Source organism: Melospiza melodia, chromosome 5 (genome assembly GCF_035770615.1).
Source record: "Melospiza melodia melodia isolate bMelMel2 chromosome 5, bMelMel2.pri, whole genome shotgun sequence".
Lineage (NCBI taxonomy): Eukaryota > Metazoa > Chordata > Aves > Passeriformes > Passerellidae > Melospiza > Melospiza melodia.
The window spans coordinates 10,645,467-10,665,389 of NC_086198.1; the positions used below are offsets into that span (position 1 = coordinate 10,645,467).

Below are 19,923 nucleotides of genomic sequence, written 5' to 3' on the forward strand. Positions count from 1 at the left end.
TTATCTTACCCTTAGCAGATACTTTCATCATTACTGATGGAATTGCAGTGGAAATCATTTAGGACCAGACCATATCATTGTCTGTTTTAGACTGCCCAGCATTAGATCATGCTTCAGGAGCCAGACTTGCAAGTTTGGATACACTTAAATTGCAATGTCTGCAAAATCTGAAGGAAGATGGAACAGATGGAATGGAGTAGAAGAGAATGTTACTTTATTAGAACCTATTTTCATCACTGAAACCTCTCACTATAAAAAATACTGTGAATCTAGTAATTAAAATGATAGATCAAAACCAAAGCAAAGATTGAGTGATCTAGTAAGAACAAGAGCAGACTACTACTATAGAGATTACATACATGTTTTACATAAACCAGTTGAAACTGGCAATCACACAGTTCTGAATATGTTAACTGGTGTTATATGCAGTAAGTATTTATGCACTTCAAATATTTAAACTTGCAATTTTTTCCCTAACTGGGCTCTTCAATAGTCCCTTGAGAACTCTTCATTTCCCATTCAGTAAAAAACAAGGTTTACAATTATATATAAAGTTATAGCTATTCAAATGAATGATAATAAATGTAAACTTATTGGGACGTTAGGATTTTAAAATTACAGCTAGAAGAATAGTTAGAAGAATTAGTTCTTTTGATTTTATCTTAAACACTTGTCTAATGACATGTCTTACACACACTACATATATGTGTGCAAATTGTGGCCTCACTTCACTGTCACTGAAAAATTTTGTTTGCTGAGCACTAGGATCTGTGTTCTTGTCAGGAATGAAAAAATATAGAGGAAGCACAATAAGGAGGAGGAAAAAGGAACATTTACGCTGATAAACTGGAACAGAGCATGCTCTTATCACAGGAGCTGGACTTTATCTGAGTCAAACCAGCATGTTTAAAGCTTCTTTTTAATTTAAGATAGTTGTCCTGTTCATTAAATGTGTGTATCTGTATTAAACAAGAACAAATGAATGCAAGGGATGAATGTAAATGCTCTGGGTGGGAGGTTTCAGTTGAGAATATTTTTCTAGTAAAAGATAGCCAGGAAAAGCCACAGAAACTGAGGTAAAAAAACTTGGAACTTCTTCTCTGAAGAAGCTCATACCTCAAAAGCATTTTCACCTCTTGGCACTTCAACATGCTTTCAAGAGAGACAGAGCCACTGCAGCTGTTCAGGGTGACAGTCCTGGCTTCTCTTGAATAGTACACATAGAACAATTACAACCTGGAGAGGATACAATCTTACTTGTCTTTCAGACCCCTCTAACAGCTTTGATCCTGTTCAGAGGCCTCACTAGCATTAACTGAAGCTTAAGGGACGTTCATAAAGAACAAACAGAAGGTTAAGAAACATTAGCAGAGGAAGAGAGGACATAACAGATAACAAATATGATGCTTTGGAAATTCATACTTTGCACATGTTTGAACAGTGTGTCATTCTGATCCTTCTCATTTCAGAGAGGTTATAGCTGAAAAATGTCAGAGAGGCTAACAAAAATTACCAAATAATAACTAAGCACAACTAAGTGGTTGAGGAGTATGCAGAATACACAAGGCTGTCAATGCCAATAAGACAGAGATCCATAAGGGAGTAGTCTGGACACTGTCAGTGGCCACAGTCTGTCTCAGCGTGATCACAAAGGGTTAGAAAATGAAATTACCAAGGACACGTTTCAAAGAAAACGTGTTTCTTCCCAAAATATACAACGGGGCCAAAAATAACTTAGAAAATGTATAAAGTGCCTCATGAATGCTAAAACTTTTCCTGATCTGAAGGGGTGACCAGATCCGCTGGAAACAGTAACTAGCTGCATAGACTCCATGCTTTCCGCAAGACCAATCGGAGGTGAGGAAACACTCCTCACTGCAAGCTCGCACCAGCACCACGCTGCCTTTACCCCACAACTTGGCCAACCACCTGCTACCGGGGCGCTTTCCCCTCCCAGCGCTGCCCCCCGAGCCGCGGCCCCGCAGGGACACCAGTCCGGAGCCTGCTCTGAGCGCTCTCCGTTTGCAATTCAGGCGCGGGCTGAGAGACAACTGCACCGAGCACGGCCACGGGGCAGCGCGGCACCCCAGGGCGGGCTGGGGGCACGGACCTGCGCCGGGGCGGCGGGACCGGAGCTCGGCCCGACACCGAGAATCGGTCCCCGCCCCGGCCCCTCCGCCGGCCGGGCCGCGCCCCGGGGCGGCGCTGGCGCGGCGCGGGCCCAATGGCGGCCGGGGGCGCTGCTGGCGGGGCGGGGCGGCGGCGCTGCCCGTGGCGGCAGGGCCGCACCGGGGTCGCCCATTAAACACCGCTGGGGCGGCTGTGGTGGGAGGCGGCGATGGCGCTGACGGCGGGGAGGCGGCGGCAGGACCTGGACAACGTGAGCGCGGCGGGCGGGAGCGGGGCCGCGGCCGCGGGGACCCCGCCCGGGTGAGCGGCCGGGCTGCCGCTGAGGGTGGGCGCCGCCGGGCGAGCGCCTCGTGTTCCGTGCCGTCTTTTCCTTCCGCCTCCTCCTGGCTGTGTTCCGTCCGGGAGGCCGAGGCTGTATCTGCTTCTTCCGGGGGCGCCCGCCGGCCCAGGCGTGTCCCCAGTGGCCCTGTGCGAAGGGCGGAGGCCGGCGCGGCCCCTCGCTCCCCGCGCTGCCCCTCCCCAGCCGGGCGTGAAATATCCCCGAGGCTTTTGGGCCTGGGCTTGTTTTTAATCGAGGTTATTAGCCTCTAATCGGGGCTGCTCGTGTGGCTCCTTCAGGCTTTCTGGGTTATTTTTCCACAGGCGGATCCCGTCTGTGCCATCTCTGGATTACGTGCTGTTGGCTGGCATGAGCACGGCGTTTCTGTGTTTGTTTGAATGTGTCTCCCCGCCCCAGCTGGAAGGTTGCGTGGGCGAGGCTTGCTGTCTGTGGCTTGTTCCTGCCTGCCCTCCTCCTCCTGCAGGCGCTGGGCTGCTGTGGCAGCGGTCACATGCTGGATCAGGGAGCCAGGAGGCCAAAGCTTTAACCTGTGCTCAGCAGCAGTGCCAAGCAGGTCTGGATTTAAGGCATTTTGGCTTTTGCCAACTGTGGCTGTGGCTCATCTTAGTTAAATGAAACCAGTGTTTGCTCCAGTAAGGAAGGACACTTACTGGGTTTTCTTTAGGTCAGATTGACTGCATGGGATCATCATGTCCCATGGTTTAATTCCCCTCCTCTCCGTGTTGTCTGTAATAAAATCTCTTTGAATAGATTATGTAATCTAGTGCTTCCTAATACTAGCTGTATTTTAGGATACAAAGATGGACTGTAGCCAGTCTTGTGAGAAAGTAGCATGGTCAAAGCTCTGCTAAAGCTTTGTCTGTGAAGGAGTGCCTTGATCCGTCATGGAAATGAGGGAATGGTGAAATGCAGAAATGGGGAATCGTTTGTTCCCATGAGACAAAGGTTATTGTCCTAAGAAGAATTGCTGGGTTTGTGGGAGATGTGAGCTGTTAACCCCACTATTGATTCTGTGATCATAAAATGGTTGAAGGTTCTTTAAAGATCTATTTCCAACCCCCCTGCCATGACAGGAACACTTTCCACTAGGCTAGCTTGTTCAAAGCCCCAGCTTGGCCTTGAACACTACCAGGTATGGGGCATCTGTAGCTTCACCAGGCAACTGTTCCAGTGTCTCTCCACCTTCATAGTAATTGATTTTTTACTGATGTGAAATCTAAAGAATTAGTTGAGATGCCTTGGCTGCTGGAGTGTTGGTCCTTGCTCTCAGAGCTTAAAATTACACCTGGCCTGTGAAAATGGGCAAAGGAGGGCTAGAAGGCATCTTTGCTCTCATGCTTCTAGATTTTATATCAGTGCCGAAAGAGGAGTGCCATTTGTAGACATTAAGGTGTGCAGTAAACGGTAATTTTACCAGGCAGGTATTTCAGTAGGGGTCATTTTCAGTCAAAGACTGGGCTAATTAAAAGCTGTCAAATAGCTGAGGCTGCTCTGTTCACACTCCTGTGTGGCAGGGCAGGTGTAGTGTTCACAGTTCTAAAATAAAACTGCTTGTTGACTGAAATAACTCTTGATGACGATTTCCTTCACTGTAGGCAGCTGTCTGCAGGTGAAATAACTCTGGGGAGACAATCACATTGTCCTCATTGACATGAGGTATAAACCTTGGTGTAATCCCTCTCTTCCCATGCTAGTGTCTAGAAGGATGGCATGTTTCATTTGTCTTGAGGCTTATGCTGCTTTTTCTCATGGCAGAGGGTGCTCAGTTTATAAATCAGTAAATGGCCTGGTGAAACCTGACATATCAGAAGTCTGGAGTGGGATAGGGTCTGCCCTTGTCTTCTTGTTCTGGGCTGTGGTTGGTATCATGAAGATCAGCAGTCAAAACTTGAGTGGAAATCTTGAGCTGTTTCATCTTCTGAGGCAAGGGATGTAACAGGATGCTAAGGGAGAAACTCTAGCAGTTGTGGCCATTGTAGTACCTCGTGTATGTTCCACTTACTATGTATTGAATGACCTTGTCCTGGCCTGAAAGGAGAAGGGATGCATAGCTATGGGGCAAGTTCCTTGTCCAAAGCTTTTCCCTCTACCCATACTTAGTTTTACCTTCTACTTAGTAAAGGACACTATATTTGAGCTGATTGTGAAGTCCAAGAACTAATGCTTGGCTCCAACGTGACACAGACAGGCTGCATTCTCTGTAGTCTAGGCAGAGAATGTCTTGCTCAGCACTTGGTAGCACCTTCTTCCCTCTGTGAGCTGGTGCTTCTTTCCTGCCCGAGTTCTGCTCTAGTTACTGCTGCGGGTGTTTTGACATGTCAGTAGTATCAGAGGCTGAATACTCAAAATTGTTGCTGTTACACTGCAACTTTGTTGTTGCCTCCAACTGTAGTCAGACAAAAGTAAGAACAACAAAGAGTTTTGCAGTACCTGTATAAAGCATGTGAGAAAGACTTTATCACTTTTTCCCATAAGTATACTGATGCTTCTGACATCTCAGGGTTGAAGCTCAGATACTTGTATTACATTTTAAAAACTGAAGTTCCTGAAGGCTCAGTGTGATTCTAGGAAGTAGGTTAGTGTTGGATTTCTCAGGGATGTGAGTTCTCACATAAAGATGGGATGAGAGTTTACCTGGAGTTTAAGAGCTGTTTTCAAGATATTGACCTAGTGGGGGTTTTCCCCCTCAAGGCTTGATTTGCTAAGAGGAAATTCCTGAACCTTTGTACTTTACTTTTAGAGCTTACCTGTTGCTATTGTTTGCCTTCCCCTTCTGTTCCAGGGCTCCTTGGAAATAACACAGAGTTTGGAAGATGATCCTCTACTGGATGCACCACTCATTTCATCTCATACATTGCATTCCCAGCTGAGGCCAAGATTTCATGCTATCCCAGCAGTTCTCCTTGGCAATTTCTTGTTGCTAATACATGTAAGTTTAAGAAGCATGATTTCCTTAAGATACTTGCTATCTCTCTTCTGAATCTTTCAGAATCCACTGTTCATGTGACAGAATTGGGATGATATGACAGTGAATTGCATACACTGGCTGTTCTTCCAAACCAGTGAGGTCCACTTTGCCAATCAATTTTGATAGTGTGTATGCTATCAAATACTTTCTGTCTTCTTGTTGTTGGTGCTGTGATGCATCTTGTTAGGAGGAAGAGCATTTTAAATAGTAGCTCTTCTGTGCTGTTGGAAGTGTAATTTAAGAATTATATTATTGCCTTTTGCAATTTAAAAATAGCATTAAATTACAGCATTATTGTAATTTAAAAATAATATTATTTAAAAATAATATATTGAAATGCTATGCTAGTTATAGAGGGCTGAGATAATTTTCACACTGTGCCTTCTGAGAGCAAACCTAATTTCAGAGAGAAGGTAACTAAACAATTAAAGCTGGACTTGCTTGGGGGGTGTTGCATAGTAGTGGATGGAGAAAGAAAGTAATGCAAATGTTACTTCCTGCTCTCACTTCTGGAGGTTGAGAGCAAAAAGCATAAACAGTATCTAAACAGTATCTAGGCATTTATGCAGGCTGGTAGACAGAAGCAGAGTCCTGCCTAGTAATGAGTTTTTCCTTGATAAGCTGAAGAGGCTTGTTGTTGCTTGTGAGTGTGTGGCAACCAGATATGAAGAAGGAGGGCTGAAGAGCTCAGAGCCTAAGATCTGGCTGAAATGTCACTTTCATGTGTTTTAGGGACATGGATTAGTGGTGGATGTGGTAGTTTTAAGTAAAGGGTGGACTTGGTGATCTTACAGGTCTTTTCCAACCTAAATTCTGTGATTCTGTAGTACCAGTGACACGAGCTGTTTTAGGGCTTCATTAGATCTCAAACACAAAATGCAGTGCCCAGTGCTCTCAAAAACGTGGTCTCTGCCAGGACTTGAAAAGCACATACCAGCCTCTAAGGTCTCTCTTTGGGCAGTTGTTCAATGTGCTTTAGCCTTCTAATTTTAGGAGTAGCTGTTTTGTGGGCCTTGTAGCAGTATCAAGAAATGTTCCTCCTACTACCATAAGTAATGCAGCCAAATGTCAGTCACCCAGATCCTAGGAAACTGCTGCCTATTATCCTCCCACTTTTTCCTCTCTCCTGCAAATGGTGGTTAGGTGAAATGGGAAAACTTCTGTGGCATCTGTCAACATGTCATTTCATAGGTTAAGTCTTGTTGCTGAACCTGCTTCAGTGACCAGTTGGTTTTTGGAGCAAAATGGAGAAGTATCCTTTTCTGTCGACAAAACAGCATTATAATTGTTACCTTGAGTGGCACTGGCTCTCTCACTGCAAAGATGTGTGGGCAAAACAATTGGATATCCTTCCCCTGTGCTTCTGCCAACGTGCATTAATCTTGTGGAATGTGGAGAGTGGCCAAGGTAGCTTCTGATGCACAGCCTGCCAAAGGGGTAAAAGTCCTGGAGAAGTTAAGCCATCATGGTATTATGTGGGAGAGCTGTAATGCATCTCTAAAGCAATTTGTGTGTAACTTGGAGTATTTCTTCTCTACCTTCCTGTGCCAAGAAGTGGAGTTAGGTAGCAAAATAGCTGTGATGCAGCTGCCCAGTTACATACAGTTCTGGAAGTGGGTAGGATGTGCTGGGCTGTGGTAGGACTAGGTTTTTGAGTGCCTTTCCTTTTGCCAAGCCTTGCTTTTCTGAAAGCTTCCCATCAGGAGGCTGGAGAGCAATGTGAAGTGTACTGGCTAGAAATAATTTCATTATATTAATCTTTTCTTTCTTTTATTCTGTCTGTGCACATACACAAAATGGAACTTAAATACTACTCTTTATAAGAATAACTTTTTATGTAAAAATATGTGTGGGGTGAAGCACCTATTATTAAACTGCCTGACAATGCAAGCAAAACATATTTAATAAATACCACTCTAAATGCCAGCTTCCTGTTTCCTCTTGTATACACTGCTGTAGTAGTTTAGTAGAGATGCAATGCTAGGTCATTCCTGCTTGCATCAGTTTAATATAGCCATTTTCTTTACTGAAATTCATTCCTAACACCTGGAAGAAGTAGAACTAATTGTATCACTACTGTAAAATGGCAAACCAAACAGCAAACAGATCAAATAAAATAGCTGAATTATTCTTAACTTTGTAAGAGAAGAAGGTGGTAAAATAATAGATTAAACAACTTATAAACCTGCCTCTTATTTAACTTCTTAATCTAGTGACTTAGCCTATCTCAAGATAATATGGTATTTAATTTGTATTTGAAGTAATGGTCTTAGGGATAATGGAGGGTACACCCCTATTTTGATTTGAGTTTCTTTTCTTCCACCTTCTATTCTATCTGTCCTGTGTCAAGTCTTTTTTAGGTATTGACAATTGTGTGAAAATTATTCCCCTTTCTTGCTCCCTTCCCAATTGCTCACAACCTGAGCAAGCTAAGGGCAGCTTGTCTCAAGAGTAATTAAATGGTTCTGAGAAGTTAATTTCTGTGAAGAGTGTTGCTTGAGGAAAGTAGAAAAATAGGAATTGTAAGTTCAAGAGGGTGAAAAAGGAGTAGTGGGATCTTAAATACTCATAGAACTAAGTAGGGAGACAAATTGGGTGTTTTCATCTGTTTTCAGTTCTGATGTGCTGCTTCTGTCAGTTTTGACATGCAGAACATCTGACACTTTTTTTTAAGCTAAGAGTATTAGAAATCATTTATAGACCTGAGATAAATTGATTTCTTTGTGTTTTGTATATTAGTAGCTCCCCATTTATTTCTGTATTGGTGGGAGTTGTTTTTCTTTACAGCTCTGTTTTAAAAGTATTCCTGTTCTATAGAATGAACCAGGATGAGAAAGTATAATGTTGTTCTTGTTCATTGAATGATCACAGTAGAGAAAACATTTTCTGTGACAAAACTCTATAAATATTAAGAAAGCCCTGTGTGTATACATACGCTACAGGTAATATGCATCCTCAGCTTTGCTTTCTAATTGGCCAAAACATTGCTAATGTTCACTGCTGATGCTGAAAATTTGGAGAGGAGTCTAGAAGACAGGAAAAGTTATGGCATAATGGCAGTAGTCTGAAAGGATAAGTATATACACAGTCTGGCTATATATGCACTCTTGACAATCTGTCTGGTTTTTCTGACAGAAGTAAAAAGGTAAAATGGAAAAATATGATAGTAAATATACTAAGGAACGATTGCGAGTTGGCAAAGATGCCTACTCAGTGCTAATAATTCACTTTAAATTACTCTGATGATTTACTTTTCTAAAGTCAACGTGGAGATGATCTTCAGTGGCTGTGGGAAAGTGTTGATTTTCACTTAGGAAATGTCAATTTCAGGAAATGTCAGTTTCAGGAAATATAGAGTGTACTGATAAGATAATACTGCTCTGTGGGACAGGCTCTTCAGTGTAATTGAATGGGTCTTAAAAAGATGTGATTTCTCTTTTCTAGGAGCATAAATCAAGTTTTCTTTAAAGTAAAAAGGCATAGTAAGGAGGGTCTAGAAATGAAATAAATTCACTATGAAGACTCAAGGAAGAGTGAAATTGATTTAGTTGAAATTCTTGGAAGGGTGACAATTACCAGCTCTGTTCTGCTGGAGACTGCTTGCCCTGTTGGAATTCAATCTTACTGCTTAGCAATTTCAGTCATCTGTATGTTCCCAGAGTGACATGTAGTGGTTGTAGCAAGTGTCTAATGTTTTATATGTTACCTCAACTCTAATAAAATCAATTCAGAAAGTAATGCATAATGAATTAAATACATAATCCTGGCTTTGTGTTTCAGGGTTTTTTTAATGTATATAGCTAAATGTTGACTTTAAAGATTTTTCTCTCTTCCTTTCTCTTCCAGGTTGCTTTTGTTGTTCTAGCATTTTTAGCAGCTATGTTTTGTTCTTACCCCAATCCAAACCAAGATAAGTGCCCTGGAAACTACACTCACCCACTTAAAGTGCAGACTGTCATAATAATTGCAAAAGTGGTTCTGTGGGTTCTGCATGTCTGTTTTGAACGATTCGTGCAGCACCACCACAGCAGAGTCAGAAGAAGAGGTTACTTCTCCATATACCGATCAACAAGGCATCTGAAAAGGCTTCCACTGCTGATACATGCCACAGGTGAAGTGAACTTGGGGTTTTTTCTATCTAAAGCTTTCAACTGTTGGCACAATAAAAGACTGAGCAGGTTATATATAATTGTGTATTCTGTATTATGAACTTCTAAGAACCTGCCTATGAGCTCTTAAAAATTATCCTTTAGTCAGGTGAACTCCTGTACTGATCTTTCTGGTCTGCCAGATGCAGGTTGTAAGGAGCTGTTAGTAGTGCAAAAACGCTCACACTGTGAGGTTGAGTAAAACATTTAGCCATTAGCATTTGTCTTCAGCCAGGGAGTGTTCAGTCAGCAAGGATTGTGTTTGACTGCTAGTGATTTGACTTGCATATCCATTTGTCTGGTTGGATATGTGGTAAGCCTGCTCGTCCTTCCAGGAAGTGTGCTGCTCTTCTCTTTTCAAGCTCAGCAATCCACACAGAAACAGATGAATTGCTTGTTGCCCAACAGCTCTCTGAATTCAGTGAAATAACCCATTTTCTGACCTTCACACAGGATGTGTAACATTCAGCTTCGTATCTGACTACCTTTCTCTCCTTTCTATGGACAAGAGGTGGTGTGTAGAAGATTTAACTATATTTTTAAGTTACATCTCTGGCAAGTTTAGCTGTAAAGTGTTGGTGCACCTAAGTGGTGAAGCTTTTGTACAAATCACTTTCAGATCTGAAATCCATCTATCTTAAGGGGATTTTTCCCTACAAATAGCAGTGGAAAAGGGCAGAACAATGCCTTCTACAGTATTTTTGCCTCTTATAATCCCACCTCCCCCCTGGAGTAGATCTTTTTTTCACCAGAATTAATAAGTGAATGGTCCTGTTCTGTATAGGTATCTAGCTTTCTTTCCTCACACTCTCTAAAAGAGCTAGTCATCTTGATAAGTGTGCAACACTTCAGGTTCTGGCCACTAGATAGAGCTCTGAAGATGTAGAAGTGTTTGGAGTGCAGTGACAAAAGCAGGCTACAGGAGGCTTAATGATGTAAAAGGATTATTTCTGCCTGTTGCAGAGTAATTGGCAATGCTTTGCCCTGCTTTCAGACTTAGATGGAGCCCACTTCTCCCTACTAGACAAACTCTGGGCATTTGTGAACGTTCAGATGCAATCAGGTGTGTGCTGTGGAATTTTGATCATGTGTTGTTCAGAAGGTAGTTCTTCCATTATTGCAAGCTTCCTGCCATGGTAATGACTGCTCATACCACTTCCTTCACTTGACTGACACAGCAGGAAAGAGAACTGCACAGTTCCCCAGTTACATTAATGGTCTTTTTAAATTTAGTTCTTTATCCAGACACTGGTCTGACACATTTTTACAGGAAGGAAGAAAACACTTCGCACTCAGTATCAGAAAAGATTTTTAGACCTGTAACTCATAATTTTTTCTCCTTGACTAATTGTAGTAATTTCAATTAAACTTTCAGTTATGTTCAAGTATTAGGATAATAGCAAGTGGAAGCATATGTAAGTTGGCTTTGAAAGGAAGGTGTTAAGGTTTTTGGGTTTTTTTGCTCTATTAGCCTAATTTAAATGTATTTTAAATCCACTACTTGAAGGAAAATACTCCCTCATTTTCAGCTGACTTGCATGATCTCTTAAGAATTGAAAGAATGAGTAACATGAATAGCATCAAAGTCAGAAACACTTTAAGCCCATGTACCTATTTTAGGTATTTCTAGTGTGTTTCTTCCACTCTTGTTTTTTAAGTCAGAAGAATCTGTAAGAAAACTCCTAATTGTCTACCATGACAAGCATGTGCTGAAATGAGACCTCATTTTGCTGCCAGCAGGTATAAGCTTGCGCGTTAAGGAAATTAGCTGAAGGGGCTGGCATGGTGTGAAATGGAAAAGGATTACTGAAGTGTTGCAGCCTAATGCAGATACTGGGCATGAGAAAGCATGAATTAATTTTCATTAGCTAATAAAATTAGTAAATCTTTAAAATATAACATTTGTTTTCTAGGTAATACAGCCCTGCTCTTGATTCTGTCGGTGCAGCATTCCTTTCCTGATCGCAGCAAAGTGTACCTGTATCTTATCCTGGGAGTTCTGAGCTTGGAGATGATTAGTTCCCTGACATGCTTAGTGATTTACACAGGTGAGAGAGGCAAGCTTAGCCTTCTTTGTGACATTCATTAGAGCTGGTACTCAGCTGTTTGTTTGCCCTCACAGTAGTTCACTTGTGGTACCCCGAGGCATTTAACTACCATTATAAATACAAAACGATTCTGTGCTTGTAGAAGGAGAACTAAGGCAAATCCAAAACAAATTGGGAAAGGTTGTCAGGCTTGATTTGGTTCCAAGGGCTGCTAAATGAAAGCTCCATGTTATCTCAAAGCTGTTAATCCAGTGAAGTGGCAATAAATGCCTAATTAATTCAAAGTGTCCTGTGAGCAGGTTTGTCTGTTTATCAGTGTTTCTCAAATGCATGCACCACAAGCTGTGAAGCAGTAAGAGCTAGCTGGCTTAGTCAGAACCGTGTCTGAGATTTACATGTGGGGTTTTCATAGCTGATTGTGTGATTGTGCCTTTTTCTGCCTCTTCCTCTTACCCTGGTCCCACCCCAAAGGCTTCAGTTTCTCTTTGACACTAAAATTGAAGATTCCTTCTAATGAATATATAAAAGATGCATGGGTTGTGGAAGCTGTGATCATATCAAAACACTATAGTGCTTTATAAAACTTTGAGGCTTTGTTTTGTGCTGTCACTGTTGGTTTGTAAGATTGTCTGCTTTAGGTTTGGTATAACCTATGAAGACTTGATACAACACTTGCCTTTAAACTTTGCAAAGCTATCGAAAATGCTGATAAGTAAATGCTTAAAAGAAAACTTTGGTGTGTTCATAGTAATGCAATGGCACAGAGAGAAATACTGCCAAGTAGCTTGTTCATCTAGGAAATAAAACCTATTCTGCCTCTCCTGCAACAGCATCAAAAATGTGCCAAGAAATCAGGTCCCAGCACTAAAATATATCTGTCTTACAAGTGTGCAGAAGCCTGAATGCTGCAGACTTGTCAGGCTTTCCCCTCAATGGCCTAGTGTGGCTCCAGTAGACTGACTGTCCTCTGGAAGAATAAAGGCAGTGATGAGGGAAAGCAATCATGGCAGTGCTGTAAAACTATTCCAAGAATGCTGGAGATCATCCCTTCTTTGCATACGCATACTTACTTTCCTGGGAAACTGGGGAAATAAGAGATAAATTGTAAAACTTTAATAGGATGTCAGGAATTCCAGAGAAATGCTATTCCTAGCCCTGAGGCCTCCTGGAGCTCAAGGAACTGCATTGTGTGACTCTCACCTTGACCAAAAAGGATAAGTGCAAGAAAGATGACCTGCTTAGTAGTAAAGTCTGAGCTTGTGCTTCTGTAAAAACTCTCAAACTATTTTTCTGCTTATTTGTCACCAAAAGGGTATTGTTTCCTGACTTGTACTTATGCCAGTCCCTGTGACCTTCAAATTCATTAACCATGTTTGTGCTATCACTGTTGGTTTGTAAGGTTGTCGGCTTTAGGTTTGGTGTAACTTACAACGATTTGATAAAACACTTGCCTTTAAACTTTGCAAAACTATCTAACATGTTGATAAATAAATGTATATACAAGGAAGTTGTAAGGAAGGGGTGCAGTGTTGAGCTTTGCAGCTCAAAGAGGATTGGAGAAGGGTCCAGTGAATCCTGGAACTAAGGGGTAGAGTTAAGTTGCTGGAAAGGAGTAAGGCAGTGTGTTCTACCAACAGCTGCCTTATCTCTTGAGCAGCCCCAAGTCAATGTAAAATTCATTCTCTAAAGCTTGCTGTACAAAGCTAGGGTTAATTTGTATGTGACTTTAACCTGCTGCAAGATGAGGAAGACTTCCAGTCACCCTAAGTTGTTTTTCCAGAGAGCAGTGTAATTTGTTTTTGTGTTTTCCATCCCAATGCTTGTTGAGGTAAGGGGAGAGACTGCTTGCATGTCTGTCTTATCTGTACTGGTGGGTTTTAAGGTAATATTTAAACAACTTTTTAAATTTGAACTTTTAAAATTTCAACATTTTAATATCAAGTTAAGGCTGTACTGAGGCAAAACAAATGTATTTGGACAATTTTGAAAATACCCTGAGAATCTGTAGTAATAATGATATTCAGGTGGGTTTTTTCTCTTAGAGCAGAATATGTGACTGGGTGGAAGCACCATGCTTCTTTAATGGGATAGTTTTAAGGGCAGGCTCTACCGAGGTTTAGAATTCCCCTCTTCAAGGCAAGCACTTAGCAGATACGGCTAAGATAGTATCAGCTGAGCAACAATGGGGAGACTAAGGTAAATTTACACTAAAAACTACTGGCCCACCCTTTTTTGTATTAGTTTTGTATAATTTTGGAGAGAAGGCAGCACCATTTTACATATTGTTTCATCACAGTGAGGTAATTATTTAGCTATAAGAATGAGACATAAGTGCTTATCTGTAGAAGGTTCATGTACCTGACTTATTTTCTGTTAAATAATTCTGTCTCACAAGTCAGGAATACATGACTGTAATTCTAGGTACTTCTCTTACTTGTTGGATCTGTTTATGAATTATATGATAGACAATGTCCTGTGAAGGACTACTGCCTTCCTTAAAATTATCTCCATGCAGCAGTGTGTGTATATATAGCTGTAGGATGGAGAGATTCAGAAATCTACAAGGAATTGCTGTGACTGACCTATAATGGACTTGACATATATAAATTGTTCAAGTGAGGTAAAAGTGCATGGAATGAAGTACGATACAGACAGCTCTAAATGTCAGCTTACTATTCTAAGTTTTTTACTGCTAGGATAGGGAGTAAAGATTTAAATGACTTACTAAATATATGTATTTAATTACTTTCTCACATACTTCTAATATCACTTGAATACAAGACCAACATTCCCACAAACAACACATGTTGAGAATTCCATGTCCATTCCTTTGTGGTTTTATTTGTAGAGAAATACCGTCATAGAAATAACTAACCTTTGAGCCTAACTCGTAGTTAACCTCTGGAGGGTCTCAGCATTGTTTTAGCAGGGTGGCCTGTAATAAACCTTAGTACTGACTTGTAAGGACACTCCTCTGTTACAGTAGTGTAGATTTCTCACAGAGCTGCACTGTAATGTTTTTTGTGGCATTAGATGCATTGTTTCACAAGCAGCCCTAACTGTAGAGTCCCAAATGCATACTCTGGATATTTTGATATTTTCTCTGAATCAGGATCTGACATTGAATGGCTTTAAATACTTTCAGCTTCCTTTTTGAAATAATGCAGAGGGTGCCTATGACTTTTCCCACCTGTCCCACCCATACATCTGTTAAATTTAGCCTTAAACTTTATTCACAGGTGCCCAGGAATGACTTGTGGGTTTGATAGCCAAGGCTGCTTGGTTCACAGTGGCTTTCTGTAGCAAGTCTGCCCTTGTCTGAGCAGGCAAACAAGCTGCTGCTTCACTGCAGCTAGTCTAGTTAAAGTAGTATGTATTGAAGAGCTTAAGCTGGAAGTTCTGAATCAGCTACCAGTACAAAACTTCTTAAAATTTTTTTATGGCATGTTACCTAGTTTAGCCTGAACTTGGAGACTGAATCTTGGTACCCTGTAAAAGGCAACTAAGGTTTCACCCTCTCTTAGGTGGCAGGTTAAACTTTGCAGGTGTTAAGCAGTATGCTCAAGCTTCCCCATTCAGGGCTGCTTTTGCTTTCCCATTTCTCAAATTCCATTATTGTCTTTCCATCTCCTATCCTAAGGTAATCTTAGGATCATCTGTTACAGATTTTTATAACTTGGACTCTGGTGTTTAAGCTTCTTTTTTTTTTTTTTTTCCACTTTCCAACTAATTTATAAAGCTTTCTTGCAGTGAAAATAAGCAACTTCAATCGTGCCAAGCCAAGACCTGACATAATTGAAGAAGAAAAGATGTATGCCTACCCTAGTCAGATTACCTCAGAAGTTGGATTCAGGTAAGAATTCCACATTCATGTTGTGCTGTGTTCAGCCGTGGTGTATAGGTAACATGAATGGAATTGCACAATTTCCTGTAGACTTCCATGCAATCTTAAACTTGTCAGTTAAACCAGAGGTGGGAATAACAGTTCTGAAGGAACTATGCATAAGCCTCCCATTTTAGATGCATGGATGAGATGCAGCAGTCTTGTACTTCCTCCATAGTAAATGACAATTTACTATGGTACAGAAATCCTCAAACATAAGGATGGAGGTGATTTGACCATTTATGGTTGGTTACATTAATCTTTACTATAAATAGCTGTGCTTAATCTAGTTTAGTTAATTTTATATGGGGTTTAAGGAAAGATATTCTTGTCTTACACTGTAACTTAAAGCAGGCCTACAGAAGCCTAGTTGCTTCAGCTAGTTTTTTTCAAGGAAGGAGATACATTGTGGGCAGTTGATAGACAAAGAAGAAAACTGAGCAGCTCTGTTCTGTGCCAGCAGTTGGTCATGAGATTTTAGCAATGGATTTGGAATGTATTTTGAGTATCGGAAGGAACTTCTAAGGTGTGGAAGGCACTTAAGAAGTAAAGAAGGTCTCAGTGAGAGTAGAAGCTGTCCAATAGTAACTGAGACTGTCCCAGGCACTGAGACTTATTTTTCATTTGTTCTTTGTGTACGTGCCACCTGCTCAGTCATTTTCCAGTTGCTGAAATCAGTCTGGTATGACTTAATAAAAACTAGTAATTGAAAAGATTATGGATTTCTGTGTAAGAATTGGAGATTTTCTAATATACTATGACTTGCTTCTATATGTGCTGCCTTCCTGAAAGGTTGAATAATGAGAGATGACTAATACTTTGGGACTTTCCCTGGTATCACAAATGCAGCATGCACATGCTTTTATGGAAGTTGGAAGTAGGTGTCCAGGATACAGGAAGGATTTAGAATTGTCTTGAATTTTGATACCATGTCTGACTTCCATTTTGATATAAAAACCATGGTGATTGCGTGGTGGGCCTCATTTCTTTCTCATTCATCTTCTCCCCTGAGAAATTCTCAAATGCCCAGGGAATGTGTCTGCAACAATGACCAGCTGAGGAAAAGACTGTGCTCATTTTTGATTAAAGAGTGCAAACTTCCTGTGAGAACTGATTGCAAAACCGTTATTTTAATTTAGCTCTATACAACTCTGACTCTCTTTCCCTTGGGAGTTAACATCTATTGAAAAGTGAATCCTGTCAGCCCTTCAGTTGACCTTGTTACAAGAATGTTTTTTGAATATCATGACCTCTGCAACCTAAGCTACTGATCAGGAGCCTTCAGTTGGCAGTGCACATTACTGGTTAATGTTGCAAGTTTTTTGTTTACAAAACTTGTGTTCTTTACTTTGCCCAGTTTATCTACAGTAGCCTTTTAATTGGACCTAAGCTTTTTTCCACTCAATATCCTTCTCAACACTTTCTAAGAACTATGAAATGGGCAGTGTTCCTCTACAAAATGCTGTAAGGCTGGGGAACAATTTACTCAGCACTAAGATACTCACAAGTGTACTAGGAGGGCAGATTCCCAAGTCAGCTGAGAAGAAATAATATGTACGGAAAGAGGAGGCTGCACTCAGGCATTGGTATTTTATCTTGCTGTATCTTAAAAATTCCTAATTAGATTTGACAAAATTCTCTACTTTCCCCCCTCAATTAAGTGAGCTTTATTTAAATGTTTGTGTTTCTATTGGAGTTAAATTGAGAGATATCTGAAAACTGGATATATCTTAAGGGAGAAGGGTAGTTGTACACGAGGTTGTGGATCTGAAGTAGCACAATTTTTTTGGTACTGATGCTGTCATGGTATGTGACAGATATTGCTGTATATAGTAGCATAAAATGTATGCTACTTCAGGTTAATCAATTTCTATCTTGAACAGCTTATGATCTCCCACAGCTGAACTACAACATTATGCCTGGTCAAAACAAGCTTCCTAATGTGTGTGGGAAAGGTTCCACATTCCTTACTACAATTCTAGCATATTGTCTGTCTTGGTTCCTTAAACAGTAAGATCCTCACTCTGTAACTGTCTAGCAGGAAATATGTAACTCAGTTGTGTATAAATGGCATGAAGTTTAGCCAGACTTTGTCTTCCTACCTTCTCATGCAAAATAAGAGTTAGACATATAGGTGTTGTAAATTGCCTCTTCCTGCAAAAATTAGTTGATCCCAGCAGAAATGAAACTAAAGGAAACAACTTGTTAAGTATGTGTTAATTAGCTCTGATATTTCATATATTAGAAGGCTGCTGTCATTTACTGAAACCCATATTTACTTTTGTTACTTCAAGGGAGAATTCCAGTTTAGAAGAGATAGTTGAGAAGCAAGGAGATGTAATAGAGTATCTTCAGCGACACAATGCACTGCTCAGCAAGAGACTGTTGGCGTTAACATCGCAGCAAATCAAAACTTAACAGCATTTGGGAAATTCCTGCTGGAGCTCTGGAGGGGAATGTAAAAGTAATGTAATATCCAGACTGGTTTGTACGGATGTGACTCTTCAATCATCTTTCACATTTTGAAGTACAAGTTAAGCTGGAAGGATAAACTCTGCATACTTATAAACCTATTAGAACTGGACACTCTGGCTCTCTTCAAATCATCAGTTCTGGAAAAAAGTTCTGCAGCTTCAAGGATTTTTAATTCCTCATAAGTTAAAGTTGGACCTGAGTTAAACCATTAACTTTGCCCAGTTGTTGCTATTATTTTGTACTGCTATGTAACCATTAAGCTTCAGGCTACCAAAGTATTTTATATTTCTGGCATACAAATTTGTTCTCTAGAAAAATCTGACTTTCCAAGGGATGTATATGCAGTTTCTATTGCTGAAGCTGAGACTAGGTGTGTTCTGTCACTAATTCTCTTTACTTCCAGGGATAGGGGTGGATTACTTCAGTGATCCAATGCAGGTACTTGTTTTCTAGATGTCTCCTTTTCTCCTTTGTCAGGTAAGTGGAGAAATTTGGCATCTCACTTGGGATTATAAAAAAGTGGTGGGTGCCCTAAAACTGTAAATCTCACAAGATTTTGGTACAAAACCTATGCTGTGATAAGAAATTGTTCAGAATTCTGGCTTTAAAGCTCTTAAGAGGGATCCTCAGGGCTGGTGACTATCCCATTACCATGAGTTTGTGTTAGTAACAAGACTCCTACTCTGCCAACTGAACTAACAAAGCAAAAATATTTGAGCACGAGCTTTTCCATTGATCTGGTAACTAACTTGTGTTGAATGCTTTTAAAGATACTGTCAAAAATGCTTGTTACATACTTGCTCTACACTTTGGCCCTTCAAGAAAGTCAGCATCTTGATTCAAAAGTTGAAGTGGTGTATGTAGGGAAGTGGAAAGCAGCAGAAGACAGAAAGGTCTTTTAGAAGTTGAAGAAACAAGAAATCTTGGTTTTAATTTATGGTGAATTAAGGCTGGTGAAAGAAACATTTTTTTCAGGGTACTATTTTGTCTACCAATGAAGACAAAGAACTATTTTAGAAGCTAATGCCTCTCTGGGGATATGGTAATCACTAATCAAAACTGGGAAGAAGACTCTTAAGAGGAGTGGTCTTGTAGTCAAATATAAGAAAGGAAAATTAATTGATCCTACTTCGGTGTTAGGGCACAACTTTAAAAGAACCTGGACAGTTTAGTGTGCAACAACTATAGGGGTTGTCTCATTCAAAGGAAAACAAATATTGGAGGCTTTGCTGCTATCCAACACTAGACTGTTCTCCTTAGCTGTTGTTTCTTGAAAATGCAGCCAGAGTTTTATAGTATACATATATGGAATAAAGTTATTTGTTTTTAGAACTCAGGTTTTGATGTGACTCTGTATGTCAATTTATATCATTTCTATGAAAAGCAGTAAAATGTGACTGTGAAATTCATGCACAATAAATGCAACCAAGGAAGAGTGTGAATTCTGTTATTTCCAATCTCTTATACATCTGGTTCCAACAGGCAATCTGTGCAGATTTTTCTGTTATGCTGAAGTTCTCACAGTGGTATTGGCAGTTAAAACTAGCCGAACAAGGAAAGCTGTACACTTGTTTTGAAGCTTTAAGTTTAGTTTTATTCCCTTTTCTGAGTAATGTTTCTTTTTGTCATGCTTCAGACTTCCTCTGCCACTTGTGTTTCTTTCCAACATTGAGAAGGATGCTGCATAGTGAGGCAGAACAGCTTTCCTTTGTTTTGAGGTCATTATTCAAACCTTCCTCTTCTCTCTGACTGCTGAAGGTAAACCTTGGATTAACTGGTAGTGTTGCTTTGTGTGGAATATGGTAGCTGGGAAAAAAGGCAAATATGGCTTGCTATGCACACACATGTACATCTTCTGCCCTTTAAATATTACCTTTCCTAAGTACACAAGTGATAACAAATGATAACCACCCACCCCTTGCCCCAGTTTT

The 19,923-nt window shown here is 40.6% G+C and overlaps 1 protein-coding gene across 2 annotated transcripts; it reads left to right on the forward strand.

Moving 5' to 3' along the window:
* The first annotated feature begins 2,263 nt into the window (after positions 1 to 2,263).
* On the forward strand, positions 2,264 to 19,434 carry TMEM192 (transmembrane protein 192). 2 transcript variants are annotated; one of them, XM_063156261.1, is made up of 6 exons: positions 2,264 to 2,380; positions 5,253 to 5,399; positions 9,285 to 9,549; positions 11,500 to 11,634; positions 15,385 to 15,487; positions 17,812 to 19,434. In XM_063156261.1, the coding sequence occupies exons 1-6, from the start codon at positions 2,339 to 2,341 to the stop codon at positions 17,933 to 17,935; spliced, it is 816 nt and encodes a 271-aa protein (XP_063012331.1). In that variant the 5' UTR covers positions 2,264 to 2,338; the 3' UTR covers positions 17,936 to 19,434. The 2 variants fall into 2 exon arrangements, with proteins under 2 accessions (XP_063012331.1, XP_063012332.1); XM_063156262.1 differs by lacking the exon at positions 11,500 to 11,634.
* The last annotated feature ends 489 nt before the right edge of the window (positions 19,435 to 19,923 follow it).

Coding starts and splice junctions, on each gene's coding strand:
- TMEM192 (XM_063156261.1), top strand. CDS start 2,339: ATGGCGCTGACGGCGGGGAGGCGGCGGCAGGACCTGGACAAC. Junction 2,381..5,252: donor GGCGGCAGGACCTGGACAAC/GTGAGCGCGGCG, acceptor CTTCTGTTCCAG/GGCTCCTTGGAAATAACACA. Junction 9,550..11,499: donor ACTGCTGATACATGCCACAG/GTGAAGTGAACT, acceptor TTTGTTTTCTAG/GTAATACAGCCCTGCTCTTG.